Raw genomic sequence first — 16,931 nt, forward strand, 5'->3', positions numbered from 1 at the left:
AGTTTTTCTCTGACTTGTAGAAACCTCCCTCCGATGGAGTTGTGGTGAAACCAAATCCAGGCTGCTCCATCAATCTCCCCGGGTGTGTGACAGTTAATTTGCTGCCTTTTCCTGAGTGTGTGTTTGTTTTCTGTCAGTGAGTGTGAAGTGTGTCAGTGTGTGTTTTTTCAGCTACTGAACGCCCAGAGGAGGAGGAAGACAAGCCAAAACAAATGTTAATGCCCACCGAGGACTCTAACTATGCTCCGGTGTGTGTGTGTGCCAGAGAGAGTGTGTGTGTGTGAATGAGGTGAAAGAGACTCTAGAGCTTATTCATATAAAAACACAGCCAGCCCCTCTGCGTTCTCACACTTTTATAAAACTAAACTTTCTACACATCATCCAAGACCTGACTAGAATAATGGATTTCACTCCTGAAGCTGCTGACTGTTTATAATGTTGACTATTTCATTTTCAATAAACAAGGCCTCAGTGTACAGCTTTTCAAGAAGCTGCTTCTTTAACATGACAATGTTCCCTTTGAGATTAAATGTTCTGCTTTAAAGACGACGCACATAAGAAGACAAGAAAAAGGATGTGAATCTAAGATATGGTGTGCTTTTTTTCTGTTTTGATTTTAGATGATATTCTGAAGTGCTTAATGTTCATAATAACACATTTAAGTGTTTATATAATTCCAGATTCACTTAATGTTTTCTCTTAAGCTAAAATCTAAATCAACAAGTATTGTAAATTTACACCTCAAAGAACATGTTTCAATATATTCATGATCAAAATAATTCAAGTATGACTGTTCTAAAAAACATAAGAAAACAGAGCTGCTAATCATTTCACTTTTGTAATTTAAGTAGAAAATAGTCTAAATAATAATCATGACGACCCTTAAAAAAAATTCAAATCATTTACATACAGACAACCTTGTGTTTTTAATTTTATTTCTTTTTTGTCGTTTTCGCTTGTTGAATTTAAAGTATATCTAATTATGTGCAACTCACTTTACCTTGAGACTTAATGGTGAAACATACCTGCACAACTAATCTGTTTATCCTACAATATCTACCATTCAAAAAATAATGTACACATTAGCAAAATAATTAGTGCTGGGCAAGTTAACGCGTTATTTTCGCGTTAACCCGTCAATCTATTAACGCCGTTGAATATTTTATCACGCATTAGTGCATGTTGCTCACATGCTTTTATTTTGTAAATGTCTGTTGCTGACCGCTGTGGAACCGAAAATGAAATTGGCGGAAAATCACGATGAGTAACCAAAACAGGCATGGACAAGAGGGGCAACGCCACGGAACTTAGAAGCGCTCCCCGCTTAGTGCATCAGTCCGCGCACACCGCGTGCCAGATACAAACAAACGCAGGTAGTCTGCCAGGACGAAGAGACGTGATGAGAACTAGAGCCTTATTTACGGTGTTTTTGTGTGAAAGTAACGCGCGGAAAATTCTCTAAATAAAGCGTGACTGTAGACCGATATCAGAGTTTTTCGGTGGGAGTCCGTTTATATGTGTTTTTGGTCAAGTAAAAAATTGGCCCCGTCTGAGTGCAGAGGAAACCGGCAGAGGAGCAGGGAGGGGGTGTTTGGTGCGAGCGCTCTGGGCTTCTGCTGCACAAAAACACTGCTGTAGGGGTAATTTCTGCCCTAAACCTTGTGATAGGACCCAACTTGTTCCATCCCTGAGTATCACTTTAATGCCCTGACAGTGGCAATAAGCTTTAACTTTGTATTTACATTTTGTAAATTTGATTTGCACTAAATATGTGATTTAACTATTACTGTATAACAAGTAGTGATTTAGTGTTTGCATGACAGATGTTATGGCACTTTCACAATGCGATAAATTATGATTAATCAGGGAAATCATGCGATTAATTACAATTAAAAGTTTTAATCGTTGCCCAGCCCTAAAAATAATAAATCTTCTTTGCTTCATTCACTTGAAAAGAAATGATTTTGAATAAAAATAATCCACTTTAAATGTCAGACAACATGCTGACTATGCTCAACACTGAAATTTTGATTGTTTAGATAACCTAAACATATCATCACTCTGGTTGTGTTCGCTAACATCTTCTTCATCATCATCATCATCAGTCAGTGGATTCACCCTGTCTTTCGTCACTCTCCATGTTGTTGCATTCGTCTTTTTTCTCATTTAGTCCTGACAGTCTGATCCCCCTGCTGCTCTGTGGAGAATGGTGTACGCACCGAGATGCTCACTTTGTCTTTGTTAGCGCTGCCAAATCATTCATATTTATGCACATCTCTGTGTCTGACAGACAGAGAGGAGAATCTTTGTCTGTCCAGATACAAAAACAAATTGTGCTAAAAAACAAAAAAGCAACAACAACTAAGGAATAATATGGAAAATGTAAAAATGATTTTGTGTATTGTCTGTATTATTGTTGTTAAGTGTGAAAGCATCTCCTAAATGATATTTGTGTATGTGAATATATGTGTTAAAATAGTTAATAAAAATTAAGTTCCAAAAAAAACATAAGAACAAATTGTGCTCATCTACCAACTGCAATCTCACTAATCAGAGCTAACTTAACCTCACTCTTCATTTTACTGATAGACTCTCAAGTTTGAACAGACCACTGCAGAATAACTGCTGACTGTGGGTTGGAATGAATATTATCACAAACAGTTTAGCCCCCGTGTTAGCCTTTAGCTTGTGTCTTAGCCTTTAGCTCGGGCTATATCACTCTCCTGTTTAGCTTTCTTCTGCTCTTCTGTCCTTTTTCTTTTTGCTAGTCCAGCCCCAGTTTCCACCACTACCACAAACTTAATCCAAGGAAATATTCTCATCAGAAACAAACAAAAATCTCTCTTTTCACTGCTTAACTCAGCTGGAATGGTGTTGTCATAGAGACTTTGACGTGCCGCAAAATTAGTCCTGTAGTAGTAAAATAGCATTTAGAAATAACCTATTTTGGTGCTGGTAATCTCATTTTAAATTGTGGATGAACGATCAGGCATATAGAGGGATTATCAGTCTACGTTATCATAAAGATGGGCTGTGTCAGTCAGCATCTCGACCATAGAAGCAGCATTTAGCTCCATTCATTCAGACGAGTTAGCGTTTTTTAAACTCTAAATTCAACCTATTAGAAGAATCAAAATGTACTTTTTGTGGACAGCTGTCAAAAACAATACTACACAATAGAGGCAACTTCTGTCAAGTTTCAACCGTTACAGCGCAACCAGTGTTTTGGCGTTAATAACAACTATGCCAACTGGTGACTTTCTGCCGTGATTAACGGACAAGAGTCACCAGTTAACGGGGTCACACTTTACACTGATACACCAGCAACGTCTACATGTGTGTAATTAAACAGATTTTATAACCAAAGTAAAATTAAGGAATATTATGAAACGATGTTTACATCCTGGTCTGTCACAGTCTGATAAGTGTTGACCGATAATACAGTCATGAGCATCAAGTGAGAGTTGTGTTTCCTCTCTGGGTACGCACAAAATTTCTCTGCTAAAAACATTTGCCCACCTAATATCTGTCCACTTGCTGATCTCTTCTGTCCACTCACTGCTATTTCACCAACCTGGGAGCATTTCGCCATCCATCAAACTGATGACGTGGAATTAAAAAATGTGTTTTTTGGTGGTTAACTCCTCCTCATCGGTTGACGAACCATTATACTCCGCAGTGCTTCTGCACCCAAGTTGTGCGCACATCCGCCGTTGTTGATGAACAAATAATCCCTCTATATCTAAGTGAGACTTTTTAAATTACTTAGCAAATCCTCAAAGTCTCTTTAACCCCGTAAGACCCAGAGTCCACATATGTTAAGATTACATTCCTGCCTCTTTGTCCCTGCTACTTCATTTTTTAAAACTTTGATCTATTAGCCACATTTAGGGAGACTGTCCACATCATCTTTTGGTGAAATCACAACATTACACCCATTTTAGTAAAAAAAAAAAAAGTATTATTAGTGAAATGTATTTGTCAAATGTTAAAATAACAGAGTGGTGTGTCTTCTCCAACAACACTATCTTTTTCTAACTTTAAGCTGCACAAACACGTGCATGCTTCTCAGCTAACACCACAGATAGAGGTTAATTATCCCCAGCTGAGTGATTCTTTGGTTGTATTAAAGCTGCTTACACCCTGACGCTTGTTAAGACTCTGTTAATTATGTATTTGAAGAGAAGCCACAGCCTGAAAATCATGCATGACATGACGGTAATTTACTAATTTGTTCATGAGGATCAGTTGGTGCAGCTTGACTTACTGCTTTTATTCAGAAGAGTGGGTTATTTTTCTAAAAGAGTGAGAAGGCTTTCTCCTCTGCCTCCTGAGATACGTCCTAGATTGATACCTGAAACATGTGCCTGGTCAGTCAGAAAGCCAGATCAGTCTGTTAGCAGATGATTTTGTGCACCAGACAAGCGTGAACTTGTGTGTGAGTGTGTTAACACGTTTGTGTGTGTGCATGTGTTTGTGCACTGACCATGGAGTCTTCGTTGGAGATGAAGACGGTGCAGGCCTGAGCCTGCATAAAGGACAGGATGGTTCCTGCGATCCTCCTCAGTAAAACCTCCAGACACTGCTGCTCCTCGAAGATCAGACTGGCCAGGTCCAGAAGCACCTGCACACACACACACATATATAGTAAACACACACACACACAATCAGAGCTGTGTGCATGCAAACACCTTCAGAAGCACATTTACACCCACCTGATTGCGTCTGTTCTCCAGCTGTGACGTCTCGTAGAGCTGAGCATTGTGAAGGACGATGCCTGAAAATGCCAGATAGGCGGAGAAATCCTGGAGGAGAATCACAGAGACGAGAAAAACGTTAAGAGAGAGCAGAAAAGAGGGACTGCAGGAAGCAGAGTGTTTGATGGAAAGAAGGATAAATCAGTGAGGATGGAGCAGAAAGAAGACGCTTTATGATACGAGGAAGTCCACATCCTGTTTACAGAGAGAGCTGAGGTTTCAGAGACTAATGTGAGGTTTCAGAGAAGAGCAGATTTGTCAAAGACCATCCCCATGTTTCAGAATTCAGATACATTTGAGAGGAGACGTCAGAGAAGACAGGGTGCACCCAGAAGGCCAATCACAAGGCCTGTGGGCTCTTTTGATGCATGGGAACATTTTTGAGGAAGTGCATGAGCATCAGCCACACAGACCAAAAGCATACACGGTTGAATAGATCTGACACAAAAGCATAAACCAGGCTTTAGGTTTCTGTTGCTGCAGTGACGGCTTTGGATTCACCTTTTCATCCTGGTCAGTGAAGGCACCTTCCTCCCCACATTTTTTATTAATGGCCTGAGCGACTCCAACCACCTGAGACAGAAAAGATGAGAGAAAAACAACAAAGTGAATCAAAAGTATCATCAAATCTTGAATTAATATCTGATTCTTCTGGTCTTTTATTTTTTAATCAGCTGTCACATTGTCGATTGGTTATTGCATTTCAGATTTTATTAACCCTTTTTCCTTTTTATTACATTTTAAGTAGTTGTTACAAACCAGGCTCTAACAAGCCTCTCAATATGTAAAGTATTCTAATAAAATACTGTGTTTTTTCATACCAGCAAATCAGCATCAAGCAATATATCTGTCAGAGATTGGTTAAGGTTAGCTCATCAGAGGTGGAGGGGAATGTTTAATTAGGTTTAAATCTAATATAATTGCATTTAATGTCATGGTCTCACAAATACTTCTTTACAGGCTCAAGCATCTTTGCTCAGGCTTGTATCAGGTAGGTGCCTAGGTTTGAGTCCAACCCTAAGCCTCTTTCCTACATCACTACCCACTCTCAGTCCATTTCCTTCTCTATCCACTGTCCTGTCCTCTCTCATTAAGAGTGTAAAAATAACTAGAGGCATCTAATGCATGTTTTTTCCCTCTTACATGTCATCTAACAAGACTTCAGTCCAGTAAAATCCATATTATGGATGAAGAACTTTATTTACAGGAACACTAAAGAACTCTAGATGGCTTTTAAACCATTGCTACCTCATCTCTAATGTGTGCAGGCTGAAAGGCTGAAAATGGTATGAACAGCTCAAGAGTGTGTTATGTCACCTCGTCTTTGTGGTTCTTGATGGGAAGGCAGAGGATGCTCTGGGTTTTATAACCTGTGATCTGATCGATCTCAGCGTTGAACCTCGGGTCCTGGTGGAGAAAAACATGATCAGACTTAAAACCAGCTTTACAGGAATAAAAAGTGCCTCATAGTTGGTCCTGTTATCTTTGTCTGAAAGCTTGTTGCTGACCACTCAAGTGCAGAAACTTCGAGAGAACGTCATCAACCCCAAAATTTAGTGTAACCACAAACTGAGTCAAGGAAACCAGGAGTTCTCCACATAAAGAAAGTGACATTCAGTTATAGCTGCGCCCATACAGCTGCAGGCTTTATGTAACACAGAATTCCTCCTTTCCCAAACAAAATCCTTACATACACAGTTTGTCAGCGCTGTGTGAATCAGAAGGAGGCAAACAGAGGGAGAAGAGGCTCCTGCAGGCTTTAAGGACTGCTGCTGGTGGGCGGAGAGATGTTTTTGTTTAGAGGAATACTCTCCTGCTGGACCAGCTGACCTTTGAAACACTCGGCTTCTCTCTGTCCGCTGGCATCCTCCAAGCTCAAGGGGACTATACATGCGTGTGTGAGTGTGTGTGTGTATAAACCCTGACAGGGAGCATTGCACCGCTCTCTCTACTCTAAACAAAACATATCTGGTATGATGAAATGGCTCTTTGTGTTTCTGCTACAGAAACACTCTGTTGGATTACTGAAGGGGTCTTTGTTGTTTCTCTTTTTTTATTCCTCTTTTCTGATCTGCTCTTTCTGTTAACACAGAACAGACTGTGACAGAATAATACACAGCAGCTTGAATGCATAAGGACCTGTTGTTAATGCAGTGAAACAGCACACTGACCTTCAGCAGATATTCTTTCAGTCTAGTCATGTACTCAGAGTATGATTGACTTAGTGAAAATGGGACCAGTTTAGGAAACATTTATCTTCATAGATTTATCTCTTCCAATTCTTACATAATGCTCATAGGTTAAAGCATAGATGCTAGTTACTTCCTAGTTGCACGACCATCCTCACTGATTTATCCTTCTATCTATAAAACACTCTGCTTCCTGCACTCCCTCCTTTCTGCTCTGTAAAATTCATCCATTTGATTCTTATTTTTGGAAGAAAAATAATTTTACCCTCTTGCAACTCGATCATCATTGCTCATTGGTCAAAAAATGACTCCAACACTGAATCTGGTTCCTGTATGTATAAAGTTTGCTTGCACTGTGCCATCCTTTTTCTTTTTTGTGTCAAACTAACAAAACCGTGAATCTAAAGCAGTCAAATGAACCTCATCTTGGCATCAACCACGTGAAAGCTTCATATAAGGCTTAAAGAAAAAATAAAAGATCATTTCCCTGTTTTAGTCTTTATTTTGTCCCTCTGGTGTTCCTGTAGGATCTTTATGTGACTTCTGCTTAAGAAAAAATCCTTAATATTCTCTCACTGGTGTTTGGTTTGTTGTAGTTGTTGTCTCCCTTCCCTCTGACTGGCCAAAGGCGGCGCTATGGACAGATCCTGGTGCTTGGGGCCACTTAGGAGATCCTATGTAATGACTTCATCATTACAGCAAGTCAGATGGAGATCTTCCTTCTTTAGTAATTTATTTCTTAAACTGAAAGCTGAGTTGATTTTTTTTAATAAATCAGTCGCAATTTTTCTGGACTAGGTGTCCAAAATGCCCAGAAAGATTAAGAAAAAGATCAGAAGTTTATAAAATGTTACGTATTACGGTGGCTATAACAAATATTAACAAAGCTACAGCCACCCACAACCCATGTTGAAACATTTCAAATTAACAGCTTTAAAATAAATAAAATAGATTTAAATATCTTTGACAGACTTCTTAGAAGCAGACCTTCATCTGACACAAGCCAAAACATACTTTTACCTCAGCAAAACTCTGTCCAGAGCAAGAACATTATCTGCCCACAAAGTTAAAACACATAACAACCTTATGAAATCCAAGAAATATGTGCCAGGATCAGCTGGAATCCAAACAAAACTCAAAGCCTGATGGATACGTCCAGCAGACTTTTCTCTAAAGATTGTGTTTTGGATGCAGCACAGCTCAGGCTTCACCCCCCTGGCTCTGTGAGGATTGGTTTGGCCCAGGCTGTTTCTGGACAGTCAGCCCAGCTCAGAGAGGGCTGCACTAACCAGAGCAGGCAGGGGGGTGTGTGTTCCTCATCATGCTGCTGGAATCAATGTAATCCTGAACACACTAATGGGGAATAAAAGATCCAATCAGAGAGCCGGGGAGTCCCTCAGATGACGCAGATGGACTTCCTGGCTGCAGTATCAGGTTCTGCAGCACACACACACATGTACACACACACACACACACACACACACACACACACACACACACACACACACACACATGCATAAACACTCAGCTGTAATTGAAACTCATCCTTATTTTCTTCCTGTACCCAGAAAAAAGTGAAAACACACACACACAAACAAAAACACACACGCACAGACACGCATGCACACACACATACGCACATGCTCAAAAACATATGCACACACACACACACACACACACACACACTTGCACACAAACAAAGACACACACATGCACACATCTGTGCTTAAACACACACACACACACACACACACACACACACACACACACACACACACACACACACACACACACAATGACAAAAAGATACAAACACACACACACACCTGTGCTTAAAAACCCACACACTTACACACACACACACACACTTACACACCTGTGCTGAAAAACGTACATACACACACAAACACAAACACACACACACACACACACACACACACACACACACACACACACCTGTGCTTAAAAACCCACACACTTACACACACACACACACACTTACACACCTGTGCTGAAAAACGTACATACACACACAAACACAAACACACACACACACACACACACACACACACACACACACACACACACACACACACACACACACACACACACACACACACACACACACACACATATTCCTGTGCTGAAAAACATACACAAACACACTAACACACACACAAGCATAAACAAAGACACACACACACACACACACACCGGTGCCTAAGAACATACACACATACACAAGAACGCACACACACACACACACACACACACACACACACACACACACACACACACACACACACACACACACACACACACACTCCCCCAGGCCTTATCGGACACAGCTTGACACTCCCATCAGCCCCTCTTGTTCTTTACCATCACCCTGCCTCCCATCACACATCCTGCTCCCTCCCTCCCTCCCAATCATCATCATTACCTTCATCATCATCATCATCATCATCATCTCCTGGTTGGCAGGCAACCGGAGGTACACAAGGTACAGAGCAGGAAATGTTTCTCTCTCTGCCACACGCACACGCACACACACACACACACACGCTTGCAGAAACACATGATGTCAGACGCTGATGGAGCTGCTTTCTGGTCTCTGGAGTTTAAAGACGAAGCTTCATAATCAGTCTTGAAGCTTTCTCATTATGTGTGTTATTTTTAAACCACTGAAACAAGAACTGTCACCAGTTTGGTTTTGACTGAACGCTCTGCATTTCATGAACACATCATCAATCAGAGGAAAAAAGGACGATAGCTGAGGCTTGTTTGTTCGTACATTCATGCAGCCTAGCTACAAATCATTTAATTTAAGATTATTGGTTATATAATCCCCCATCAGTTATCTGCCAAAAGAGTCTGCAAAAGAAGGGAAAGAGAGCCTGAAAACAGTTATTAAAAGTTAACTTATAAAGAAGCTTTAGAGTGGCTTTAAAGAGGTCACAGGTGATTAACTGAGACGTACTTTGGATTTAATTAAAACATACTCTGAATGGCACAGTAAGAAACCTTCTACAGAGGCTTGAAGGGGTGTTTAAGTTAAAGGAACCATAAAAAGATGATTACTGCTGTAGACTGTATTAAAAGCTGACTCTGACGTCACAATTTTGACTTAATGTCTTAGCATTCTGACTTTAATCCAAAGATTTAAGATCTTATCTCTGAATTATGAGATTACGGTAAGATATCTGCATTTTTCTCAGATATCTGTTTTTTTTTCTCATAATCTTAAGCTAAAAGGCAAAATTCTGACTTTTATATCAGAAAAAAAAGTATATAAATGCTACTTATTTTCTTTTTTTTAACAGCCTTACCCCCCCAAAATGAAGTTCAGTCGCTCTAATCCTCTACCTTACAGAAGGATGACCGCACACTGAATAAACTCTGTGCGAAAGAGTCACAGTAAGTGATATATTAGACTTTTAAAAGACAACAGGATGTTAATTTTTTTAGTCCAAAACCACTACGTCACATATACAGGGCAAGAGACATTAAGGATCCCTTTGTCCACAGGGGGCGCTAAAATCAGCACAATCCAAAAGTTCCTCACAACAGTGTGAAAGGTCTCAAAACATCTACAGCTAACAATGAAACTGTAACCCTAAGGATAAGAAGACTAAATCTCTTCTTCTGCGAGGTAGCGTGACATGTCAGTGCAGTCTCTCACTCCCTTTTTAAGGTCAATTTAAACCACATAAGTGATGATGCTGTCTTTAAACCACGTTGGCTCGATCACTGATTAAAGTTAAAGAGTGACTGAAACCTGACCACTCAGCAGGACACCACATTGAAAAGCGTCAGAGGTCAACGTGTAACCAGACACTCTGCTGCTCCTCACTGAGAGGCAGAAGGAAGAGTGTGTGTCAGTGTGTGTGAAGACGAACCCTCCAGAGGAGCACTTTGACCCACTTGCCCTTCTTTGATACTCTCCTCCCCCCTTACAGTCTGTGCTCCGTCAGCAAGAAGCATCTAACGTTCCCGGAGCGACAGTGGCCTGTTTCAGCACAGACTCAGCACAAACCACCTCAGAGCAGACCTCACCAGCATCACCGCTAACCTCTGAAAGGATAAGAAACAGGAGGGGATTGTGGGTAATCCTTACCTCATAAGCTTTCTTGATATTGAGTGGCTGTCCCGTGGAGGCCACATGTCCCACCACGCCTTTGTTCCACTCCAGGCGGATGCAGTTACTGCAGGACTCCTCCACCGTGGAGCCCTCTGCGACGTCAAACAGGCGGCTGACCAAGAACTTCTTGTTGGAGCTGTCCTCACACACCTGGGGCCATGAAGACAAAGTTTACAAGATGTGGTCACAGCACAAACAGAAATAAAACATTTTTAGTCTCTTTCATCTTACAGAAAGCTTTTCCTTATAAAGAAAAGACAGAAAACATAATCTAATGAAAACGCATTGTTAATCCTGGAGAAACGTATTGTGAACAACATAACGCCTAAAAAAAACTTGAGGATTTGTTTTTCCTTTTTAGGTTGTGCTCTCTGGACCCAAGCCAGTATAAGATGTTACTGATGGGAAGTGGAAAACTTTGCTGATCTGACGTTGTTTGTAGAAACATTACGATGGTCATCACTGATGGTCTGGGGATCAGAACAATCCATGGCATTCGGAGCTCTAATTTGCATGTCCACCGTTATGTAATAGAAGACCATCAAACAGCATACCTTCTTTTAATTTAGCACCGTTCTGCTTCTTCATCTTGAATTATATTTTGGGTATCATCATAAGAATTTTCTCCATCATTAAATTACGCGTTTATCAATGTTCATATGTCACATATTGGCTTTTGTAATGGTGATAGATCAATATATCGAATAACAGCTTTTTTTAGCCCTCAATATCGGCACATATGTCAAGGCGTTTTAACATTCAAAAGCTGAGTTTGACAATCCGAACCTAACATTGTACATAACAACAACCTATTTCTGACTAGTTGTAATTACATATTGGATAGTTAGAATTTCAATTCAAGATAGGGATGGGTACCTTTCACATTTGAAACAATACAGTACCGATGACCAGTACCTGGCAATCGGTACCGGTACTCAACGGTACCAATTTTCTGTACTCTTTTGTGTTTATGTGGTAAAAAATATCAATTTGTTTGATAATAAAATGTTTTTTTTTTCAATTTAACATATGTGTTCTTCAATATATAACCTTGCAGTGCTGTGTTCATGTCAAGCATGGATAATCGCCTACTCTTCCACTCCCTCACAGTCACAAGGATGCATTTAGGTACCTAAACATGATACATTTTGATTTTACATCAATCAGTACCTGGTACTTTTTAAAGAATTTGGTTGGTACCTACAAAAGTACCTGATTCAGTACCCATCCCTAATTCTAGAAATCTGGAATTCAATTTGGAAAGGTGAAATGTAAAATACAATTCAATTTTGACTAGTTGAAATTGAATTAACAATATCTCAAATTTCAAATGTGTGTCATCAAAACTCATTTCAAAAAATCAATAATTTGATTATAGATATCTACAATTGCATTATGACTATCCCTAAATCCTTTTTCAGGTATCTTCATTTCCATTTTGACTAGTCAAAATTCTATTTACAGTTATCTACATTTGATTTCGCCTAGTTGAAACTTAGTTTTGGATATCCAAAAAGGAATTTGTAGATATCTTGAATTGAAGTGAATTAATGTTATTTGCAAGTCTAATCCTTTCCAGTCAAAATGTTTTTAGGGATAGCTTGAATTGGAATAACAAATATCTACAATTCATTTGCTGATATCCGTAAAAAACCCCATACACATGAATGGTGAAAAGTGACATCATTTCACCTAGTCAAAATGTCGTAGATATCTGAAATGGCAGTTGTGGATAATGTTCTTATTGTAGGAACCCTCTCCTAAAACTGCTCTCCTGGGCTCAGAAACATTTTCAGTGCTGATAAAAGAGTTGGTGATGAAACTAAAAGGCAAAAATGTTCCTCTTGTCCCAACTGTTTTGAAACATGTTGCTGACATCATTATTAAAAAAAGCACATTTATTTCATTGAACGTTTTCACCCTCAACATTTTAAGTTGTTTTTGCATTGTTTTCAGTTAAACAAAGACTAAAAATGATCTTCCAACCATCAAATTCTGTTTTTTGTCAAGATTAACTTAAAATCTTAGAGCTTGGGTTGTAAAGGATTTTATAGAAAACATTTCTGAAAGGGTTTAATCAAATTTTCTTTTAGTTTGAAAAACTTAATATATCAATATGAAGCAAAAAGACGGTCCTCTTGATCCTAAATGTTGATAAGCCATTTTTTTTTTAGTTGTGAGGTATAACATCTTCATTCAAACATTTTAAAGAGTGCATCAAAGCTCCAAGCAAAACTAGCTCAGACTGTTATGATTTTCAACCCATCCTACCAGGAATAGAGAGTAGCGGTCTGCATCGATGAGCTCGTTGATGTGCAGGAAGATCTTGTGGCAGAGAGCTGTCACATCCAGATGACTCGACACATCCTTCACCAGCTCCAGGAGCCGGGCACAGCGGTCACCCTCGCTGCCGCTTCTTGAACCACCGCTTCTATCCCCATTAGCTCCCCCTCCCTCCCCCATCACTGAGTCCCTCAGGGGTACAGTCTCACGGTCAGCGTCACTGAGAAACGTCAGAGAGCCCTCCGCGTCTTTGACCACAATGGGTCTGAGAGGGCGGTCAAACTCTGATGCAGAGATCTTGCGTGTCGGGGTGCCAGGGGCCGGGCTGGGGACTGTGGCGGGGGACGGGCAGCGGTTGTCCAGGAGGCTGAGTGTGGGTGGGAGGATGGTGGAGGCAGAGGTGGGGTCCGTGGAGGACTGGTGAGCCCGCTGCTGTGAAGGATTTTCTTTGGAGGCGGATGGCTGGATGGAGTGGACGCGCTCAGCAAACCAGGCATTCACCATCTCCCTGTGGAGGGACCAGAAACAGTTTCAGAGAGCAGCTCGAACACTGACTGTACAGCTGTTAATGTTCCACACACTGTGGGTTCACTCATCTTAGCAGCTCAGATACACCTGACCACATTATGGAGGGAAAGAAGACTCATACATGCACAAACAGTCATTCACGGCAGTAAGAAGGGAGTATATTTCCAACAGCAGAATAGAAATCTAAGAGTGCACAGAGGCAGACAGAGAGGAGCATTTCCACTCAGCTCAGATTCTTCAAGAAAAACAAGCTCTCTGCTTGTTGATATGAACATTTTACAACCCTGAAACAAACCCCACCAGGTTGAATCAGACACGGTTACAACAATCAACAAACCTGCTTTTCTGTTGGTCTGAAAATGTTCAAACACCAGTTTCTGATTGAAAAATTTATGTGAGGGCTCCCCCTTGTTGGGACAACAACAGCATGAAGAGATGGAACAAAGTGGGATACAGCAGGACTCAGACATCAAGAGTGTGTAGAAGTAAATTCAATCCTAGTGCATAGATCTTCATCTTCTATTACCCATCCAAACTTAATCAGAGGAAGGAGAACTTCTTTATACCCACAACAACCCCCCTGATACCTTCTTGCAGTCCAGGTTCAAAGCATAAATTAGACTTGAAGGAAGCCCACATGAATTACAGGACTGAGCTCAGGTGGTGTCCTGGTACAAAACACTCTGAAAACCCAGAATCCACCTGAACTTTCTGTTCTAGGTCAAAAGGATCCTTGTTTGTCTGATAAGCATTCTTGTTAGATTGCTTCAGAGGCTATGGACAAGCTTGCAACAGGAAAACTCCTCATTTTGTCTGACGCTGCTGTCACCACTTTAAATCTATTAAACAACTACATCAATTGATATTGTGCTTATAGATCTTAAGACAAAGACTGAGTGATATATTAAATTTAAAGTCTACTGGTTTTATCATGTCTTTGTGAGTACATATGTTGCCATCTTGCAGCTTGCGTCTGATTTCATTATCTCCTGCCTGTGTTTTGCTTTCTTAGTCGTGTAAATACTGTTCATGATGTATTCATATGAGTGTTACACTGGGGCTGGTAATTTTGTGTCACATAAGCGCCCTCTGCAGGGCTGAGTTGATGTGTGCACCCCATGTAGTGTTGATACGCAATAAGCCCAGGTAAAGAAATTGATGTCAAATTTAAAGTGATACTCCGGGATGGAACAAGTTGGGTCCTATCACAAGGTTTAGGGCAGAAATCACCCCTACAGCAGTGATTTTGTGCAGCAGAAGCCCAGAGCGCTCGCACCAAAGACCCCTGCTCCCTGCCGGTTTCCTCTGCACTCAGACTGGGCCAATTTTTACTTGACCAAAAACACACCGAAAAAGTCTGATATCGGTCTGCATTCACGCTTTATTTAGAGAATTTTCAGCGCGTTACTTTCACACAAAAACACCACTAAATAAGGCTCTAGTTCTCTAGTACGACACGATGAGAACTAGAGTATTATTTAGCAGTGTTTTTGTGTGAATGTAACGCGCTGAAAATTCTCTAAATAAAGCGTGAATGCAGACCGATATCCGATTTTTTCGGTGGGAGTCCGTTTATTTGTGTTTTTGGTCAAGTAAAAATTGGTCCCGTCTGAGTGCAGAGGAAACCGGCAGAGGAGCAGGGAGGGGGTGTTTGGTGCGAGCGCCCTGGGCTTCTGCTGCACAAAATCACTGCTGTAGGGGTAATTTCTGCCCTAAACCTTGTGATGGGACCCAACTTGTTCCATCCCGGAGGGATATATAGGGATGTCCCGATATTTCACTTCCGGTACGATACCGATACTGCAGCATTGAGTATTGGCCGATACCGATATTAATCCGATATGATATCAGCATTAAACATACATACTTTTATTACTTATTTTGTAGTATGTCTGTCATGTTAGAAAAGGCTTGATTAAGTGATATTATTCAAATAAAGAACAGTAATTAGCAACAGTAGGTATGAGGGAAAACTGACCTATTTATCATTAACCAATGGGTAACAGAAATTTTAACATTTAAAATAAGAATACACTAGTTATTGAATAAAATAAAGAATATATTAGAAGACCCAGAAAATACCCTAAATAAATCAAATAAAAACAGCAGGACCAGGGTCTGGAATGGACTGCTTATATCGGAGATTTTAGATGCATTCCGATACGATACCGATATTTGTTTTTTTGCTGATATCGAAACGATATCCGATATCAATATCGGACTGGGACACCTCTAATGTCCACACATAGCCAGGTGTCTTATCTGGGAAGCCCCATTCAATTTTATATGTTTATGCCTGTCGTCTACAAGGAACCGCAGTTTGACGTCACCAAAAACAGTTTTTTTCTGAAAATACTGGCCAAAGTGAAGATTTTGGAAAACTCAAGTTTCAAGGTTTCTAGACAAGTATTTTTATAAACTAATGAGGGGGCAATATTTGTGTTAGAAAATACCTGGCTACGTGTGTACAGGACCTGAGTCAGTTTTAAGAACAGAAAAGCAGTTTCTCTAAGTGAACCTCTGGTTTTAGAGGTTTTGATGGCTGTGTAAGATGGTGGTAGGTCGAAACCCCTTGACAATAGATATTAACTTTCACTGACATGAGCAACACCAGAGGCTAACTGATCACACACCATCCCAAAAAGAGTTCAAAGACACCCATGACACCTTGTCACACCTTGTCAGGGTTTTATATCCTATCACTACCTGCAAACCATGAATTATTCTTTATGTAGCTCAATCACACGACAATATAAATCTCTGTGGTGTCAAAGCAATGGCCTCCTATTTGCTAAACTACAGCTTTCTTTGCTTATTATCTTTTTTTTCAGTTTTGAAGCACAAAGTGAATGTCAATGTAAGGCTCACATGTGGTTGCTTCCAAAACAACTAATTTTCCTCTACAGAAAAATAGTCTTGTGCACATCAAAAATTGTCTTTGCAGGATTTCAGTGGCTCCATAAGAAATGGATTCTGTGTAAACATTCACTAAGTTATGAGATCTCAGTCCGCCACAAGCTAAAGTGAATCTGA

At 40.3% G+C, this 16,931-nt stretch overlaps 1 protein-coding gene across 3 annotated transcripts in view; it reads right to left on the minus strand.

Moving 5' to 3' along the window:
* pde5ab (phosphodiesterase 5A, cGMP-specific, b) overlaps positions 1-16,931 on the minus strand; it is a 94,345-nt gene that overhangs the window by 42,813 nt on the left and 34,601 nt on the right. For all 3 annotated transcript variants that reach the window (XM_074661784.1, XM_074699428.1, XM_074661783.1), the window contains exons 2-7: positions 13,359-13,878; positions 11,064-11,237; positions 6,075-6,164; positions 5,259-5,330; positions 4,716-4,805; positions 4,487-4,624 (exon numbers count right to left, since the gene is read on the minus strand). In XM_074661784.1, the coding sequence (XP_074517885.1) occupies positions 4,487-4,624; positions 4,716-4,805; positions 5,259-5,330; positions 6,075-6,164; positions 11,064-11,237; positions 13,359-13,878 (1,084 nt within the window). The remainder of the gene's footprint in view (positions 1-4,486; positions 4,625-4,715; positions 4,806-5,258; positions 5,331-6,074; positions 6,165-11,063; positions 11,238-13,358; positions 13,879-16,931) is intronic.

Source organism: Halichoeres trimaculatus, unplaced genomic scaffold (genome assembly GCF_033239565.1).
Source record: "Halichoeres trimaculatus isolate MK-OKI-2021-1 unplaced genomic scaffold, fHalTri1.1 fHalTri1_scaffold_22, whole genome shotgun sequence".
Classification (NCBI taxonomy): Eukaryota; Metazoa; Chordata; class Actinopteri; order Labriformes; family Labridae; genus Halichoeres; species Halichoeres trimaculatus.